Here is a 17,498-nt window from a genome sequence, read left to right as displayed (position 1 = left end):
GGCTCATGTTTTTCTGTAAATGAGTAAAAATGCCTTCACGAGAAGAGCCGTCCAGTTACACTGCTTAGTAAACCCGAAGAGATGCAGCAACAAAACCAAGTGGAGCATAAAGCGATCGGTTGTCTAGATGAAATCAGTGAAATTAGTCATCTGTTCTCAAAAATCTGACGCTCATGCTCATTTGACACAGTGTTGCATTTATCATAATGCATGTGTATGTATATAAACTTTTTCTCTTGTACCCGCAGTATAATGACAGCATTCACATACCCAGAGCATGCAGGACTTTTCTGGAAACATGTTTCTGGTATTTATTTAAGCTTCTTTTTTTTTTTTCCCTCACATGAAAATAGCAACAGCCTACGCTTGTGCACAGCACTCGAGCACTGCTCAGTTATGTTGTTTGTCCTAGGAATATACAGCGATTGTTCCTGTGTTTACTCTCGATAGTCTCCACAGATGGCCTAATGGAGCTGTGGCAGTGCGGTGCACGCTGGCACGCAAACCAGCGGGAAACAAACGACAGCACTCCTAACAAATTCATTCTCACCACTCGGATCTTTTATTCCAGCTGTCTCCCAGAGTTTAACATACGGAGGATCTGGAGTGAGTAGGGAGCCTAGCTGGGAATTTCTGTTTTTGTGTAAAGGCACAAACCACAGGTTGAGGAAGTAACTTGGGGACACAGTAGAGAGTATGCGAGTGTAAATTGGACTTGAGGGATGCTGTTTAAAGTCTGCTTGCTTCTACGTTGCATTCACAGGCACCCTCAGGGTGTTTTTGGCATTGACTTTACTGTTTCTGGAATTTTCTTCCTACATCCTGTCCGGCATTCCTGTCTCGAATCCCGTTGCCAAGCCAATAACACACACACACACACACACACACACACACACACACAGCCTTGAAAAACACAGTGTTGGTTTAGCGGCCACACGGACACTCCGCCTGTCTGGCTTCATCTTTGAAGCGACACAAAAGAGGGTTCGAAGAACAACGCCCTCCCCGGAAGCTGAGGAGCCCTGGTTTCCATGGTTACACTGATGGTGCTTGTGTGCAGTTTGTGTGAAGTTGGTGCGTGTGTATATATATGTGCGAGGATGGAGGTAGGCGAGAGTGAGAAAGCGAGGTGTGAAAAACTGGATGAGCAGAGATGAAGGTCGAAGTGATCAGCTCTGCCGCTGTCGTCAGCGGCGAACAAAACACACGGGGGGGGGGAGAGCAAAACACATCAGCCGTTCCAAAGGTCGTCGTTTTGTTTACCGGGCAGTAAAACTTTTACCCTGCTATTGTGGAAGTCAGTGAAGTGTGCCCGATACGCTCTTCTCTGAGCTTTTGCTGCAAGACTTGTGGGGATGAGTGTATTTTTTCTGGCGGAGTTTGAGCGATTGAGGTGTTTGTATAACATGCCATCAAAACTGGAGCTGAAACTATCAGCCAGTTATTTGCTCAGTCAACACAAAGATTTATTAGCACCTGCTGTATTTTTGACAATTTGATGTTCTTAGTCATTTTTCCTACTCACTGGAATACAATCATGAGCTGTGGGAAAATGAGATTTTCTTTTTTAAGAATGTGTTTTAAGATGATGTTTATCTAACGTGGACTGCAGGGAGAGAGAGTGTGGGAGTGGGATATTTTGAGGACTTGACTGCTTGCTGCTTGCTTAAGCCCGACTTTAAACACTAATTAGAGGGAGAGGCAGGACCGCTAGTGTCGGATGTAATTGACTGAACCTAGTTGAGATTGTATACAGAGGAAAGTGTGTGTGTGTGTGCAAGTACAGCCGACAGAAACCACGCAGACTGCAGGAGCCTAAATTGAGGGACTCGTCTATTAATGTGCTGGCTGTTTGTCACTTCTCTCTCCTCTAATCTGAACTTTCATATAAAACCTGCTCATTAAAGACCTTTCGTGAACATACGTGTTGTTTTTTTTAATGCAGTCCGTACATAGAAAGCACAGTTCTCAGGATAACATGTTGTGTGGGAGGACTTAATCTGTGTGGCCTGCAGTGCTGGATTTGCATAGCTCTTTTTTTTAATAGATTTTTTTCAGCAAAGACACGAAACTCTCGCTTCCGCCCTCAGCAGCAGAACTTCCACTAAGGGTTTTTTGATTTGTATATACTCATTTAAAAGACGTGATTTGTCTTTCATTCGCTGACATGTGATGTAACGCCTTCAGAGGCAGATGCTGGGTAAATTTAACTTCCTCTTAATAGATCAGTAGTCAGCTTGCTGTGATCGTTTGTCATGCAGTTGAGGCTGAAACGGCCACACCTACACTGGCTCTTTGAGCCAGCGTAGTTAGGGCTGTGATTCTGGCTGCTTGCGGGCGTCTAGTGGAGTCTTGGCCTGTGCTCAGTTCCTGGGAAGTTTGTGCTGGTTTCCTGTCATTGTTGTTGGTGAGAGATTCTACCACCTCGTCATCGTGATCCTCTGTCCACCCAAACCCCCCCCTCCTCGTGGGCAGCAAGAAGACTCTTAGCAGCTTAGTGCAGAGTAAACTGTGGTCTAAATGCTGGGGAAGCAATCTCACCATTGCTCGGCAGTGAAAAGGGCAAATGCATGCAACATTACGAGTGCTAATGCAGCCCAGATGAATAGGGATCTCCCAGGGGTGGACACTGAGTTGTGGTTCTAAGTAAACAGTGCGTCCAGCTGATAAGTTGTATGTTAGTCAGTCTGATTATCATTGTGACAAAGCCAGGTATTGTTCAAGGCTGTGTTTGGCCAATGAATTGCGCGTCATTGTGTTTGTCTGACAGGATCAGATATTCTCCGTGATTCATTCTGACCGACTGACGTTTGCTCATGCGCCCGGGCATGTCTTTGCGTTTCTATTTGTTCTGTGTGGGTGCTTTCATGTGTGTGCGCAAGCTGGTTTTTCACGCCCATGTGTGAGAAAGTTCGGGAGTCACCCTTCTCTGCCCTTTTGTTTGCTAGATATGTGGGGCGGAGGATGTCATGCGCTTCATCATGTTTCATCTCGGAGATCTCTGTATTTGTGAGCCTAACGACTTTCCCGCTGCGTGTTTGTTTATGCGAAACTAGAAGTGCAATATCAACAAATCATTAATAATGTGGACACAGCAGCAGAAACATTCATGACCTGTTATGGTCGTCTGTAGCAGCTACATAAAGATAAATGACCCACACTCCACAGAATTGTATCAGGCAGTTGCCAAGGAGCCATTGAGTCAAATCTAGTCAATCCAGTTCACTTCAGTTGTATTTGTATGGCTCCAAATCATAACAACAGTCGCCTCATATTGCTTTATATTGTAAGGTAAAGACCTTGGAATAATACAGATAAAACACCAACAATAAACACCTGTGACCAAGCACTTTGGCGACAGTGGGAAGGAAAAACTCCCTTTTAACAGGAAGAACCCTCCAGCAGAACCAGGCTAAGGGAGGGGCGGGGCCATCTGAGGTGATGGGAGGAAGAAAGGAAAAAAGACACACTGTGGAAGAGAGCCAGTAATAATAAATAATTAATAGAAATAACTACAGTGGAACCCCGACTTACGAATACCCCATTTAACGAAAAATTCAAATTACGAAGGCACTTAACGGCAATATTTCTGCCCCTGTTACGGCAAAATGCCCGCGTAACGAAATCCGCTGGTTCTGATTGGCTGAGCCCACAATACCCACAATGCCTTCCGAATCATGTGACAACCCCCTTGGCTTTCGTACTTGCGCTTCGCTGTTCCACTTGAACGAGGTATTGTTGTTGCAGTTAGCAACTAGCCCATAGCCTATCATTCACTCAAAAGGCGCGATTGCTGCTCGGGAACGAATTAATTTCGTAAGTCAGGGTTCCACTGTAATGATTAAATGCAGAGTCCTATATAAACACATAGGGAGTTAAAAAGAAAGCCGCCAGCAGTTTAAGCCTATTGCAGCGCATAACTAAGGGAGTTGAGTAACTGATCGTTTTAAGCTTTTTATTTAAGACAGACAGCAAAAAAAACCAAACATACTTTCTATGTTTTCCGACTCTTATTTCGCAGCTGAGCTCCAGTGGTCATTCAAGGAACTGCAGATTTATGCACTCTAGTATTAATATCTTGGTTAATTGCCTCTATAATGTTAAGTAAAACTGTTAAAGCAAATAACCAAAAATGGCAATATGGATCCATTTAGTGTTTTAGTAACCGCTGCTGGGCGCTACCACTGAGCACACTTTACCCACTCATCTATTATCAGGAAGCTTTCATTTGAGACGCTGTTTTTGTGTAATTTAAGGGTGGGAATCGTATTAAACTCGAAAGTATTTTATCACATAATGCTGCCCAAGATGACGAGAGTATCAGGAATGTTTTGCAAGGCAGTCACATTGCAGTTTGTTGCAATATCTGTTTAAGAGTGAGGCGAGGAAAGCAAACAGCAGCCCAAGGAAAGGAAATGATGGTAGAGAGCAGCGATTGGAGGGCGTGCAACAAAGGCCCCGTCGGTACTCCTCAACCTGGGAAATTGCCACGGTTTCGTTTTTTTAACGCACAGGCCATCAGGGTAAATGAGCATTAGCTTTCTTAATGCCAGCACATGTTCATATACCCCATTGTTTAAATGTCAGATAATCATGAACTGGTAAAAGGAAAAAACTGTCAGGCAGCACTCCGGTGTAAGCGTCTGCAGTCAAGTTGGATCAGCAGCACACTGTTGTATTGATCGTGGAGGTAATAAATAATCAGTGGCGTCAGTGTATCACGCAATTAACGGCGCTCTGTTTCACTGAAACCTTTGTGACACCAGCCAAACAACGACGCCACTGTCCCCGACAGCCAAGGCCACTGTGGCCCAGGTCAGGGGTGGAACCTGAACCCTTACTGCGCGGGTGTGTGGGTGGTTTGGTCGCTGCCTGGCGATTGGGTCCCGTGGGATACTGGATGGAGACTCTACAATGTCACATTCCATTTCGCTCTCCATTCTGCCGAAGGTTCACCACCCCGGCCGGACAATGAGCCGAGGCGCCGCGCCCTGCCGGGGGCGGGGGGGAAATGACTCGTTGTGCACCCTGAAATAACCCCCCTTCCCAAAGCACAAGGTCCTCTCCACCCTCGCCACCCTCAGAGAGCGTTAATACACTTAAGCAGCACAAATATCCATTTAAACAATCTCACGCTGTCTTTTTCATTAATAAAATCCTAAATATATCTTGTTGGTGAGGTCATCTTAAGAAGTTGGCTCCAATTTTCTGAACCGTTTTTCACATTTTAGGCTCAAAGTCAATTTTGGTTACTTGTGATGATGATGGTGATAGTGTTTCTGTGGCTAGCACACATGACAAAAATACAATAGACCTTTCCTGTGCAGCTCTGACGAGAGACAGCCCTTCCTGGGCTAATTTTAAAGTTTGCTTACATTTACTTGTCAGGGAGAGACAAGAGGGGAGAGAAATGCATTTAGAAGATTGCTTTTCTTAACTAAGTGTGGCTTTAATAATGTGACGCAGCCCCTTGGCATGTTTTGAGTGATAACAATGAGCCAGAATTTCTTCTTTACTTTTTTATGTGGCCTTGAGCAGTAGCTCTGCAGGCTTTCTGAAGGTCTTTCAAAGGTTTTGTTGTTTTGTTTTGTTTTTCATACATTGGATGCTTTTTCACTCATTTTCAGTCCAGTCCTTGTACCTGACCATTTTCAGACTTGTGTGTGTGTGTGTGTGTGTGTGTGTGTGTGTGTGTATATATATTTTTTTTTTGTTGTTGTATTTATTCATTTATTTATTAAGCCACTTAACAACAACCTGTGCATTATTCAAGTGTAACACAAACACATCATTTGTTCCCATTTCTTTAGCTCAATCTACGATTGATATGTATATCAAAGATAACACACTTTCACGGGCTTAAAATAGCATTTTAGCACCAATGAGGTGATTCCAAGAGAGCTCCTAGCTGCAAACCTGGCATATCTCAGCAGGGTGTGCATTGTGTGCTTGAAAAATCTGAGGAAAGTGGACACTGGAGAAGGACACAACAAAACAAAAAGAATTGGCAGACCTAGAACATCATCTAAAAGTCATGTCTTTAAGAAAAAGGAAAAATGTCCTGTTTCTTGAATGTTCTTCAAAAAGCTTGGAGAAATATTTCTGACGACTGCTTAAAAAATGACAAAACTGCACGAGAGAGTTTGTGTTGAAGAACAGAGGTGGTCATGCCAAATGTTGACCTTCAAACTCGTTGTGTTTGCGCATGTTTCAATAAATCACTGGACCTATTTCCCATTTCCCTACAGCAAAATAAAAAGAGATTAGTGGTGGTTTGAGACTTTTGTATGTGAGACTGTATAGTAGTGTGCAAAAGTACAATACACTGAATACACGAGATGAGAGAATGAAGTTCAAAATATTTTCCCTAGCAGGCTGTCGTCAATATGTACCATATAAGGTGATTTCATCATCGTATGGCTTCGACTCACATCTGCATGTTCTGCTTTGTGAGAGCCAAATTTAAAAGCAAAGCCCTCTGACACCTTTTTCATGTTCTATATTTACTCCTCCCTTCCTCTTGGTGCATTTTCTTATAACCACATCAACTGCTGTGTATGTGTGCGTATTTGTACGTGAGAGGTCAGACTTGGTTTGTTGGGCTCGTGCGGCACTCAGGTCCGCAGGGGTGGAGGGTCAAGGACAGGAAGACTGGCTGAGGAGATAAAACCGTGTTGATTTGCGATGGAACAAACCATCTGGCTGTTTTGATGCAACTGTGAGTTTAAAACTGAGGACTGAAGGGTGGACGAACAACAAAAACCTCTCGAGCAAAGCCAGAACCTTCACTTTAACATTTTCAAAGACGCTGAAGTGAAGTCTAGGCCCCTCTGGTATCTTATCAGTGCGTGTACCCCTGCTGTGTTGACTGACATTACCGTTCTGTGTTCAGGACTTCCCCCAAAGAGTTCATCGTAACGGGAACCCTCTGTAAAACCTTTCTTTGCTATCTTTTGTACAGCTAGTTTGTCCCATCCTCAAATGGAAGTGGGGGGGACAGTAGGGTGCTTTGTTCAGCTCTCCGCTTGCCTCCCAGCTGGTTTAATGATCCAGCTTGAAACCCAACACCCCTATCCCGCCTGAGAGAGTGGTGCGCTCCATACACTCAAGAGGGCAAAACTTGTGCCGTGGTTAAAAAGGAACCAGGTTTGCATCAAACATTAATTAAGTCTGCCCTTGAGGCTGTTAATCTGTTAGAAACTACACATGGCAATCACAAGGAGCCGGGAGGTCAGCAGTTTGTCGCGTCACTGTGTAACCACGATGCCTGGCAGCGTGTCATTTTAGTGCTTATTAGTTATGCTGATCAAAGAGGCCAAACTCATGGGAGAGCTTCCCCCACTCTTAGTAAAACGACAGGGGGTATGAAGCAATCGGCAAAAAGATGAAAGAGTGACCGCTTTAAATGACATCTGCATTCAGAGCCCATCTGAGTGTGACAGGTTGCAGTTGATGATTTGCAGGACTTGAGTTTTATTGGATGTCGTCAGCAGTCGACAGCAGCTGCTTGGGTAGGAGAACAGTTTATGTAATAGGAAATTTCAACATGAAGGGTTTCTTTTTTTTTTTTTTTTTTTTTTTGGTTGTCCTGGGTATGTGAAACAAAAAAAGAAGAGTAGTTGAATCGTTATGACTCTGATGGTCCCCTGACTTTTATTCCAATGTCATCATCAGGTAAACATTCCTGTTTGTCCAGTGCTTTGTTTTTATGGCTACGCACTGTAAAACTAATGTCGTTCCCATCGCACTCATCTTTACAATATGCTGACCGTAGCAGAGGCAAACCGCAGATTTATAGCTTCACAGGCTTTTTTTTATTTGTTTGTTGTTTTGAAGCAAGAGGTCGACCATATTTGGACTGGAGGGTGGAATGCTAAGGTGTCGGCTAATGCTAAGAAGCTTGGTTAGCAAGGAACATCCACGAACTGTAGGAGTGCATTGCTTAGACAGTCCTAGAAACTGATTGGCAACTACTTGGCAACCAATGGTTACTAAGGAATAATATTTATTCCCTGACTAGTTGAGTGGCTGCTGAAAGTTGCTGGCAGTCATGGCATGAAATTGGTTGCGAAGAGGTATAAAGTGCCTCTTGGTAAACGTGATTGGCTTGATCACTAGCAGGATGCTGCGGTCACCTGTAGTTTCCATGGAAGATACTAACTTGGCTTGAAAAAGTGCCGTTTCCATTTCACTTTTTCAAGTTTGACTACCGCTCAGTGGCTAGCTGAGTGTCGGCAACATCCGTGCAAGCTACGGGTGACCATAAGCAATCATCATCTTGTGGTGCAGCACCCCCTTTCCAACCAGTTTCACCTAAACTCTAGCAAACGCCAGACAGGGAATACTAATTTTTTTCCTAGTGATTGAAGGTTACCAGGCACTAACTAGTCGGCCTGTGTGACTGGGGCATAATATAACATGAAAACCTCATTCATAAAAACACACACACTTCTCGTGAGCACTCTATTAACGTCACAACAATCAATAATATTTGTAAGATAGTAGCATTGAAAGGGCTCTAAAGCCACTACTGTCACACTGACTAGAATTACAGCAAAAAGTGATACTGTATATGTCATCCTGTGAGTCATCCCTTACCTAAACCCATTATAGGGCTCGATTTGAATCATAACAAGGAGTTTATAAGACTTTTGTTGGTCTTGTACAATGTCCTCCAATAACACACTGCTCCAGCGAGTGACCTTTAAAGAGTTAATTTTATATGAGTGAAGTGCGCTTTTCATATACTTTTTTTTTATTATTATGGTGAAAAATTACTTTCAGATAGCAAAACAGTGGCTATAAACTTTTTTTATTTCTACCTTAAACTTTGGGGTTTTAAGCCGGATTTAAGTGGCCATTAAAGGAACTGCAGTTTGTGTCATTTTTTTTTTTTTTAAGCTGCTTGAGTACGTAACTATTGCCTACTTAACGTCAGCTAACATCGAATATAACGTTTGCTTCTACAGAAATATGAGCACGAAACCATAAGATTGCTGCGGTAGTTTGCAGTTTCATCCCTTGTCTCGTGTGCCAGTTTAAGTTTCCTTCATATCTAAATAAAACTTATAGATAAGAGAGCTTCATTTTCAGCATCATCTCCTCCCCATGTGATTTTCTTTTTTTTGTTGTTTTTTTTTTTTAAATGCTGCCTGTTGTTCACTCAGAGGCCTGTGAGTTGAACTTTGCCATCATGCCTTATCTCATGGTTATCACAGCTTCCTGAGGAAAGACAGAAACAAGTCTTAAAGAGGGCCACACAAATCTGGGTTGGGGGATCTGTTAAAAAAGCTCAATAAGAAACCTCTAAAAGCTGCTGCGTTGTGAGGCAGCCGTGTGACTCAGAAGTGTGGTTTTGGAATATTAAAATAGGACCTCGTATTGTCTCGGAGTTATTGGTATTCAAAGCAAGATAGAAGCTGCTCACTCGCACACACGAGTCGCCCGGAAGAAGGTGTGTGAGAGTGAAAACCAGCCGGCAGCAGCTGGGAAGCAGGTTTTATTTTTTCTTTCTTTTTTTTTCAATAGAGATTTCTCTAGATGCAAACAAATATTACTCAACTACCTTCCTACTAACAAAAAATGGTTTGGCTTTGTGCGGACTGCCCAGTGTTACTTAACCGAGTGTTGATGCTGCTTCAGTAACAGCGGCTACAAGTGGTTTAATAACTACTAGATTCTGTGAAGTAACGTGTTATTTTATCACGTTTAAAAGTCAGCTTATGGTCAGTTCGATCGCTTATCAGAAATTATGTCAGTGTTTTATTGCTGGAAATCACAATACGACGTCACAGCTGCTGTGAATAACCCTGGTATCATGGGATTTATCAGTCCCACCTCTGTGTTGTACAAACTTAGCATGTTTGTCAGGTTTTCCTATTTGCCCTCCTTTCTTCCTTCTTTTTTCAGCACAGGTAAAAGTATAAAGTAAAAGACAAACAAACAAGAAAAATTAGGCTTTTATTGAAATGGTTTCCACAGCCTTCCTATATGTGTGCAGCTTTTCCATGATTCCTGATTTCTATGCTGTGTGCACACTGCAGGTGACAAACTGATGCAGTGGATAAGCACAGTTGCCTGCATTGCCACATAGCCATCATACATGAACATAGGAACACGTGACTGCAGACTGAAGAGTTTGGATCTGCAGCCAGTTGCTTCTACACAGATAGCACGAGGTCAGACTGGCTCTTCTGGGCATTTTAATGAAAGCGGTTTCATTTATTAGCATACGGCGGCACATCCTGGTAGCATTTCTGTTTCATTCTGAGAAGTAAAGGCAGCACAGGGGGAAGCATACTGAGGAAAGATGTGTCAACATTTCCTGTTCGGCACTTCTCTCCTTGAAGGGAAAGTGTGTGTCACTTGGAGAGTGTGTGTTCATCTTGAGACAAACTTTTTCTTCTTTTTTTTTTTTTATCCAAAGAGAAGTTGTTTACACAACAGAAAAACTTGACTGTAAAGTAACAGGTGAAAAAGATTTAATCAAAGACTGTATATGAAAGACGGCTACCATGATGCCTCCTAATCCTTTTTTTCTTTTCTTTTTCTTTTTCTTAACCTTGATGTGATGGCACCCTGCCCGCACAGGACGATAGAGACGATAAAGGTCCACTCTGGACATGGGACAGGTCGCCAGTCTATCACAGGGCTAACAACCATCATTTAGCCTAGCATACATGTCTTTGGAGTGTGGTGGGGGTGGGTGTAGTCAGATTACTGTAGAGAACCCACACAGGCATGTACAGCTTTATGCTGAACAAGAAAACACCATCCACTGTGTGATGGTGCAACCAAACCCTGGACATGAACCTGTCACACTCCCATTAATACTTCAGTGTAAACAGGTTTAAAAGTCACGACAGGGACATCAGCTGTGAAAACTAGGAGGCTGAGTACTTTTGCTTTTTGTTTTGCTTTTTTTATTCACTTGAGCTGAAAATGAGGATTTTTCTGTGAAACTGGGTGTTTTAACATTTCAGTATATTGGGATTGACTTGTTTTTGGAGCGACTGTTTTACTTAGGCATTATTTTCCTGTCATGGAGGTTACTTAAATGGGCTGTAATAGTGAAACTCTCCATTCCTTTAGTGTAAAGAACTTGAACCTGAGATATCTTGATATAAGGAAAAAATGCAATTTCAACAGTACATCTCAGAACCTTTGAAACTGTACTTCATAAAGAAAAACTGCTGTAGTAAATGAAAGTAATCACTTACTACTATCATTTACAGCACTTTGGGCTCAGTTATAAGAAACAAATGTAAAATTACAGAGAAAGATCTGAAAGCTAGACTGTCCTGTAATTACGGTATAACACAAATTGTTTGTTAATTCACAGAAATGCCACCATCTACTGGAAGCTTTTTCTAGTAGACGGTAAAAAAGAAAACAGTAATTTCTCTGTCATCTAATTCTTTATCTATTACTTATTTACTTTGGTTTAGTATGAATGGTCATGGAGGAGGTCTGTAACAGTAGGCAAAGCTGTTAAAGTTGTGAAAATACAGTTAAAAGTCCTCAATTAATCCCAGCTTTCACATTTTTCTAAAGCCGTGCAGTGGGCCAGATTGGAGTCTTTACAGGGCCAATTCTGGCCAGCAGGCTTTATGTCTGACACCTCTTTGATTGGATTAATTTATTTTTCCTACCACATATTATGCGCTTGGACTGGGAAGTGCCCTAATCCGAGTAAAGTTTTACACAGATGTTCCTAATCTAAGCTGAGCTCAGGCCAAGAGCGAGTCTGCCGGAAGGGGAAGACACAACTTCACAGTTCAGCATATCACTCTGATTTAACCACGAGTTTCAGTTGGTTATACCAGGAAGAGCAGCGGTATGAGAGAGTGAGGGAGTTTACACAACATGCCATGAATGTTAAGTCCTGTGGGCCCAACGTATCTGCACCTCATTTTGTAACCGATCATCAGATTTTTATCAGTAGTGAAACTGATAACAAGTAATATGAGTAAAGCGTAGCAGCAGCATAAACACACACACACACACACACTTGGCATCTTCAGTTGTCCTCCTGGCTCGTGTGTGTTCAGCAGATTCCACAGATTTCAGACCCGCGTGGAGATTCCTCGGCCCTCCACTCCTCTCTGATACAAATCCTCCCTTGTTGTTCCTGCCAGAGACTCTCTCACCCTCTCTTCCCTAAGCAGGAACTGCTAATGTCAGCCAGAGCACCAGATGATGAGATTCAGGCCCATCTGACGCTTCGATGTGTCTGAATGACACTCGATATTTTCACCCACTTTTGGGTTTGTTTTTTTTTTTCTTTTAAATGGCACATGGTGAACTGAGTGACTGTGGATCACACAGACTCAGAGCTCTTACATCCAGTAGATGATAACTTGTAATCACATTTGTGGTGAGAGCCAGCCTTTTTATACAGATAAAGCCTCTCTCTACCACCGCACAGAAGAACAGTGCATAGAGTTCTTATTCAGGATTTCAGAATGAGGGAAGGTCAGTAATAAGAAACGCCGAGCCACCAATTCAGACACGGTCTCCAATTTTCCCTTTAGTCTCTACTTTTAAAAGCCTCTGTTAAATTTATAGGACTTGCAAGGGAGGGCTCCCTTTTCCTTTTAGCTTGGGTGTAACTCCAGAAGATAAAGGTTAAGCAATGCGCAAAAATTTTTTTGTGCAATTGGTTCGCAGCGTGATGAAACTGTTGCTCTTATCGGGAGCACATTTGATCGGTAGCGTGCACGTTCTGCTGCACGATGGGGCTCTCGAAAGAGACAAAGATGGCCGGTCTGCATCACTGATGAGAACAGACAGCGCAGTTTACAGAAGTGCCTTCACAATCAAGACATCGTTCTGTATCTGCAACTCTGTGCGTGGTGTGACGTATCCTGTTTTTGTTGCACTATCTTGTATCTTGGTTGCTCAGTGTAGACACATCCTGTGGAGGACAGTTTCTTGCATTATTCAAGTGAACATTATCCTTTAACGTGTATACAAAACGATTACTAATGGAGTGGAAAGCAAATGATAAATATGTATGTTTGGGTCTAACTGCCAGACTATTAGTTTAACGTGGAACGCCGGTGGTAAATATTGAGTTTGAGCTCCAATTGTTGTTTCTATTTATGATCGTAAACTCTTACAGCTCACATGCATACAAGATTCTCTTAATCTTCTCATCTAATGTTATGATGGAAATAAAAAGGGAACATTTCCCCCTAATAGTTTAAGCTGTGCTTTCAAGGCAGATGTGGCGCTGTAATATAAATGGTATAATTCTGCAGAAATGAACCTTTTTCTGCTTCAGTACACAAACAGCTCGCAGGAGGCAGAGCATCTTTATGCATTACTCCCCCCTCAAATGAAACTCATTTTTCAGACGATGCATTAAGTCTTTGTTGTACTCGTCGCCTGTTTCCCTGAAGTGGGCAAAGGTCCTGTGCTGATGAACACGAGTGCGGTGCAGGAGGTTTGCTGTCGGATCACGTGATTTCTAGGATGTGGAAGTTCCTTGTTTTGGAGCCACCAGTGTTCATAGTTTCCTTTTTAATTCCTCTATTTTGTATATAATTTACATGCATTCAGTTCCTTTTTTTTTTTTTTTTTTTTTCCCTTTAGGTTTTAATAGGAAACATGTGTCTCTTGACATGAAACATGTTTCCCACCTGGAAAATCGATTTTCTCTTTTTTCAGGCGCTTTATGCCGGGGTGGCGGAGGATTGGTTTATATAATGCAGTGAAGTCATTCGGTTCTGTTGTGGAGTTTTATTACGACAGGAACTGTTGAGTCAGACTGCCTCGGTTATTATCATGTCCACTGTTCAGCGATGTTTAAAAGGGATTTTAATCAATAAGGCCTCTGCAAGAACTTCCTGCAGAAAAGCGAGTCATTCATACCTGATTTTTATTTATGGAGCTGGCTCATTGTCTTCCAGTGTACAGTTGATCAAGGGCAGGGGAGCACAGCACAGCCGCTCTGATGTGGAGGGAGTGTCGGGTCAGATTTGGTCACGGTGACAAAGATTACCCTGACCAGTGCTCCTGTATGTTGCTGTTTTGACCTCTTTGATGACAAAGCCTTTAAAGTTCTCTTTTTGCTAAATAAAGAAACTGCTTCATCCATACAGCGGAAGGGAGGTTCTGGGACCGAGCTCCAGGTTTTTGTTTTTTTCCCCTGAATGACAATATGGCTCTAACTCTTCCTGCCATCCCAGAAACAGGACAGGACATGGGAGAGAGGGGAGGCGGTCAGAGGTCAACACCCAGCTTCCATTGTCCTGCAGACCCCGAAATGAGTTAGGTTGTGGACCGGAACCGGTCCCTTCCTTAGAGCCACCCCCCTGCCTCTCTCGGTTTTTCTCGAAAAACCTTCCCAGCAGACCTCCAATCACATGCCTCCGAGACCCTTTTCCTTCCTGTTGAGCAAACAGAGTCACGTGGGCTGAAACAGCGGCTGTAGTTTACTCTCGATTATCAAAAACACAGCGGACAACAAAGCAGCATGCAGCAGGCAGCTGCATGTTCAACCTGGGCTCTATATTCATGGTTAACGACTCACTGGAGCTCTCTGTGATCTTTGTGCCTCTTGTTCTTGCTGAACAGACACCCACGGTGGAGGTATTTTTATAAACATGTTGCTATACCCTGTGCATGTCACATACATGTTGTTTACATCCGATGTCTCTCCCTGCAGGAGCAAGAGGTGCGCGCTGAACTGCGGCCACGTCTCTGCGTGATCCAGCGAGGCACCAGCGGATATGGCTTCAACCTGCACAGTGAGCGGGCGCGGCCGGGACAGTACATCAGAGCTGTGGATGAAGACTCTCCAGCAGAAAGGGCAGGCCTGCTGCCCAAAGACAGGATCGTAGAGGTAAAGTGAGAGCGTGCGGGCTGGATCTCAGTAACCTAAAACATTTTTATCTACTAGGAACAAAAAACATTATCTGACTAGTTTGAAAAGTTTAAAATTTTTGAAAGAGGTGCCAAATAGTTACAAAGTGCTTCATTATTCATGAGAAGCAGCTTATTATGAGCCTTTCAAGCTCCCTAAAAATATCCCTGCATTGTATCCTGATTAGTCTGCCATACTTCCGCTCTATACAGCCTCCACTGTTTTTCTTTGTAGTTGGATAAAAATAGAGAATAATTGTGTAGCTTGTAATCAGGCCTCACCTAAAGCCTGGTTGGAGATGGAGACCTTTGTTCACATTCAATAATTCAAGTTATCTCATTTATATTTAAGATGTTTGTCATATGTGTTGCAATCTTTGTAAGTATCATTTTCCTCTTTGCCTGCTCAGCTGTGGAAACCCTTGCCATGAAGCTCCCAGTACAGTTTTTTGTGCTGATGTTAATGTCAGGAGGGTTTAAACTATGCAATTATTGAGCCACCAGAGCCTATGTGACCTTTACTCACTGCTGTGGTTTCTAAACACATCCACTATGCAGTATTACCACTTACAGCTTATCGCGAAATATCTAGGAGGGAAGAAATTTCACAAACGAATTGCCTACAGTATATATCTATCCATCTATCTATCTATCCATCTATCTATCTATCCATCTATCCATCTATCCATCTATCCATCCTTCCTTCCTTCCTTCCTTCCTTCCTTCCTTCCTTCCTTCCTTCCTTCCTTCCTTCCTTCCTTCCTTCCTTCAAGCTCGGGTCCTCTACCAGAGGCCTGGGAGCTTGAGGGTCCTGCGCAGTATCTTAGCTGTTCCCAGGACTGCGCTCTTCTGGACAGAGATCTCCGATGTTGTTCCCGGGATCTGCTGGAGCCACTCGCCTAGCTTGGGAGTCACCGCACCTAGTGCTCCGATTACCACGGGGACCACCGTTACCTTCACCCTCCACATCCTCTCGAGCTCTTCTCTGAGCCCTTGGTATTTCTCCAGCTTCTCGTGTTCCTTCTTCCTGATATTGCTGTCATTGGGAACCGCTACATCGATCACTACGGCCGTCTTCTTCTGTTTGTCTACCACCACTATGTCCGGTTGGTTAGCCACCACCATTTTGTCCGTCTGTATCTGGAAGTCCCACAGGATCTTAGCTCGGTCATTCTCCACCACCCTTGGGGGCATCTCCCATTTTGACCTCGGGACTTCTAGGTTATACTCGGCACAGATGTTCCTGTACACTATGCCGGCCACTTGGTTATGGCGTTCCATGTATGCCTTGCCTGCTAGCATCTTGCACCCTGCTGTTATGTGCTGGATAGTCTCTGGGGCATCTTTACACAGCCTGCACCTGGGGTCTTGCCTGGTGTGATAGACCCCAGCCTCTATGGATCTTGTACTCAGAGCTTGTTCTTGTGCTGCCATGATTAGTGCCTCTGTGCTGTCTTTCAGTCCAGCTTTGTCCAGCCACTGGTAGGATTTCTGGATATCAGCCACCTCCTCTATCTGCCGGTGGTACATACCGTGCAGGGGCCTGTCCTTCCATGATGGTTCCTCGTCTCTGGGGTGAAACCCTCCATGCATGGTCAGGAGCTTTCTTGTCTTTATGTCAGTGGCTTCTATCTCCTCCTTTGGCCAGCTTATTACCCCAGCAGGGTACCTGATCACGGGCAGGGCGTATGTGTTGATGGCCCGGATCTTGTTCTTACCATTCAGCTGACTCCTCAGGACTTGCCTGACCCTCTGCAGGTACTTGGTGGTTGCAGCCTTTCTAGCGGCCTCTTCATGGTTCCCATTTGCCTGCGGGATCCCCAGGTACTTGTAACTGTCCTCTATGTCTGCAATGTTGCCTTCTGGTAGTTCAATCCCCTCAGTTCTGACTACCTTCCCTCTCTTTGTGATCTCACTGAGGGGGTTCAGGCCTATGCAGAACAGCAGTGGGGACAGAGCATCTCCTTGGTAGATCCCGCACTTGATGGTAACTTGTGCTATGGGCTTGGAGTTGGCCTCTAGTGTTGTACGCCACATCCCCATTGAGTTCCTGATGAAGGCTCTTAGGGTCCCATTGATCTTGTACAATTCTAGGCATTCCAGTATCCAGCTGTGGGGCATTGAGTCATAGGCCTTCTTGTAATCAATCCAGGCAGTGCACAGGTTGGTCAGTCTGGTCTTGCAGTCTCGGCTGATTGTTCTGTCTACCAGTAGCTGGTGTTTTGCACCTCTGGTATTCTTGCCAATTCCTTTCTGTGTCCCGCTCATGTATTGACCCATGTGCCTGTTCATCTTAGCCGATATGATGCCTGACAGGAGCTTCCATGTAGTACTGAGGCAGGTTATTGGTCGGTAGTTGGAGGGGACCGGTCCCTTCTTGGGGTCCTTGGGGATCAGGACCGTCCGGCCTTCAGTTAGCCATTCCGGGTGTCTTTCGTTAACTAGCAGCTGGTTCATTTGTGCTGCCAGACGCTCGTGGAGTGCAGTCAGCTTCTTCAGCCAGTAGGCGTGAACCATGTCGGGCCCTGGTGCTGTCCAACTCTTCATACTGGAGACCCTTTCTTGGATATCTGCCACTGTGATGGTTACTGGACCCTGTTCAGGGAGGTCGCTGTGGTCTGCCCTCAGAT

The 17,498-nt window shown here is 44.0% G+C and overlaps 1 protein-coding gene across 1 annotated transcript in view; it reads left to right on the top strand.

The window, feature by feature from the left end:
- Positions 1–17,498, top strand: part of nherf1b (NHERF family PDZ scaffold protein 1b) — a 30,633-nt gene that overhangs the window by 3,736 nt on the left and 9,399 nt on the right. Inside the window, exon 3 of the mRNA XM_082531240.1 lies at positions 14,672–14,848. Coding sequence (XP_082387366.1) covers positions 14,672–14,848 — 177 coding nt within the window. The remainder of the gene's footprint in view (positions 1–14,671; positions 14,849–17,498) is intronic.

Source organism: Aulonocara stuartgranti (genome assembly GCF_965226115.1).
Source record: "Aulonocara stuartgranti genome assembly, chromosome: 4".
NCBI classification, from domain to species: domain Eukaryota; kingdom Metazoa; phylum Chordata; class Actinopteri; order Cichliformes; family Cichlidae; genus Aulonocara; species Aulonocara stuartgranti.
Note: the sequence above shows the minus strand (reverse complement) of the source record. Positions and strands in the feature narration are given on the sequence as shown.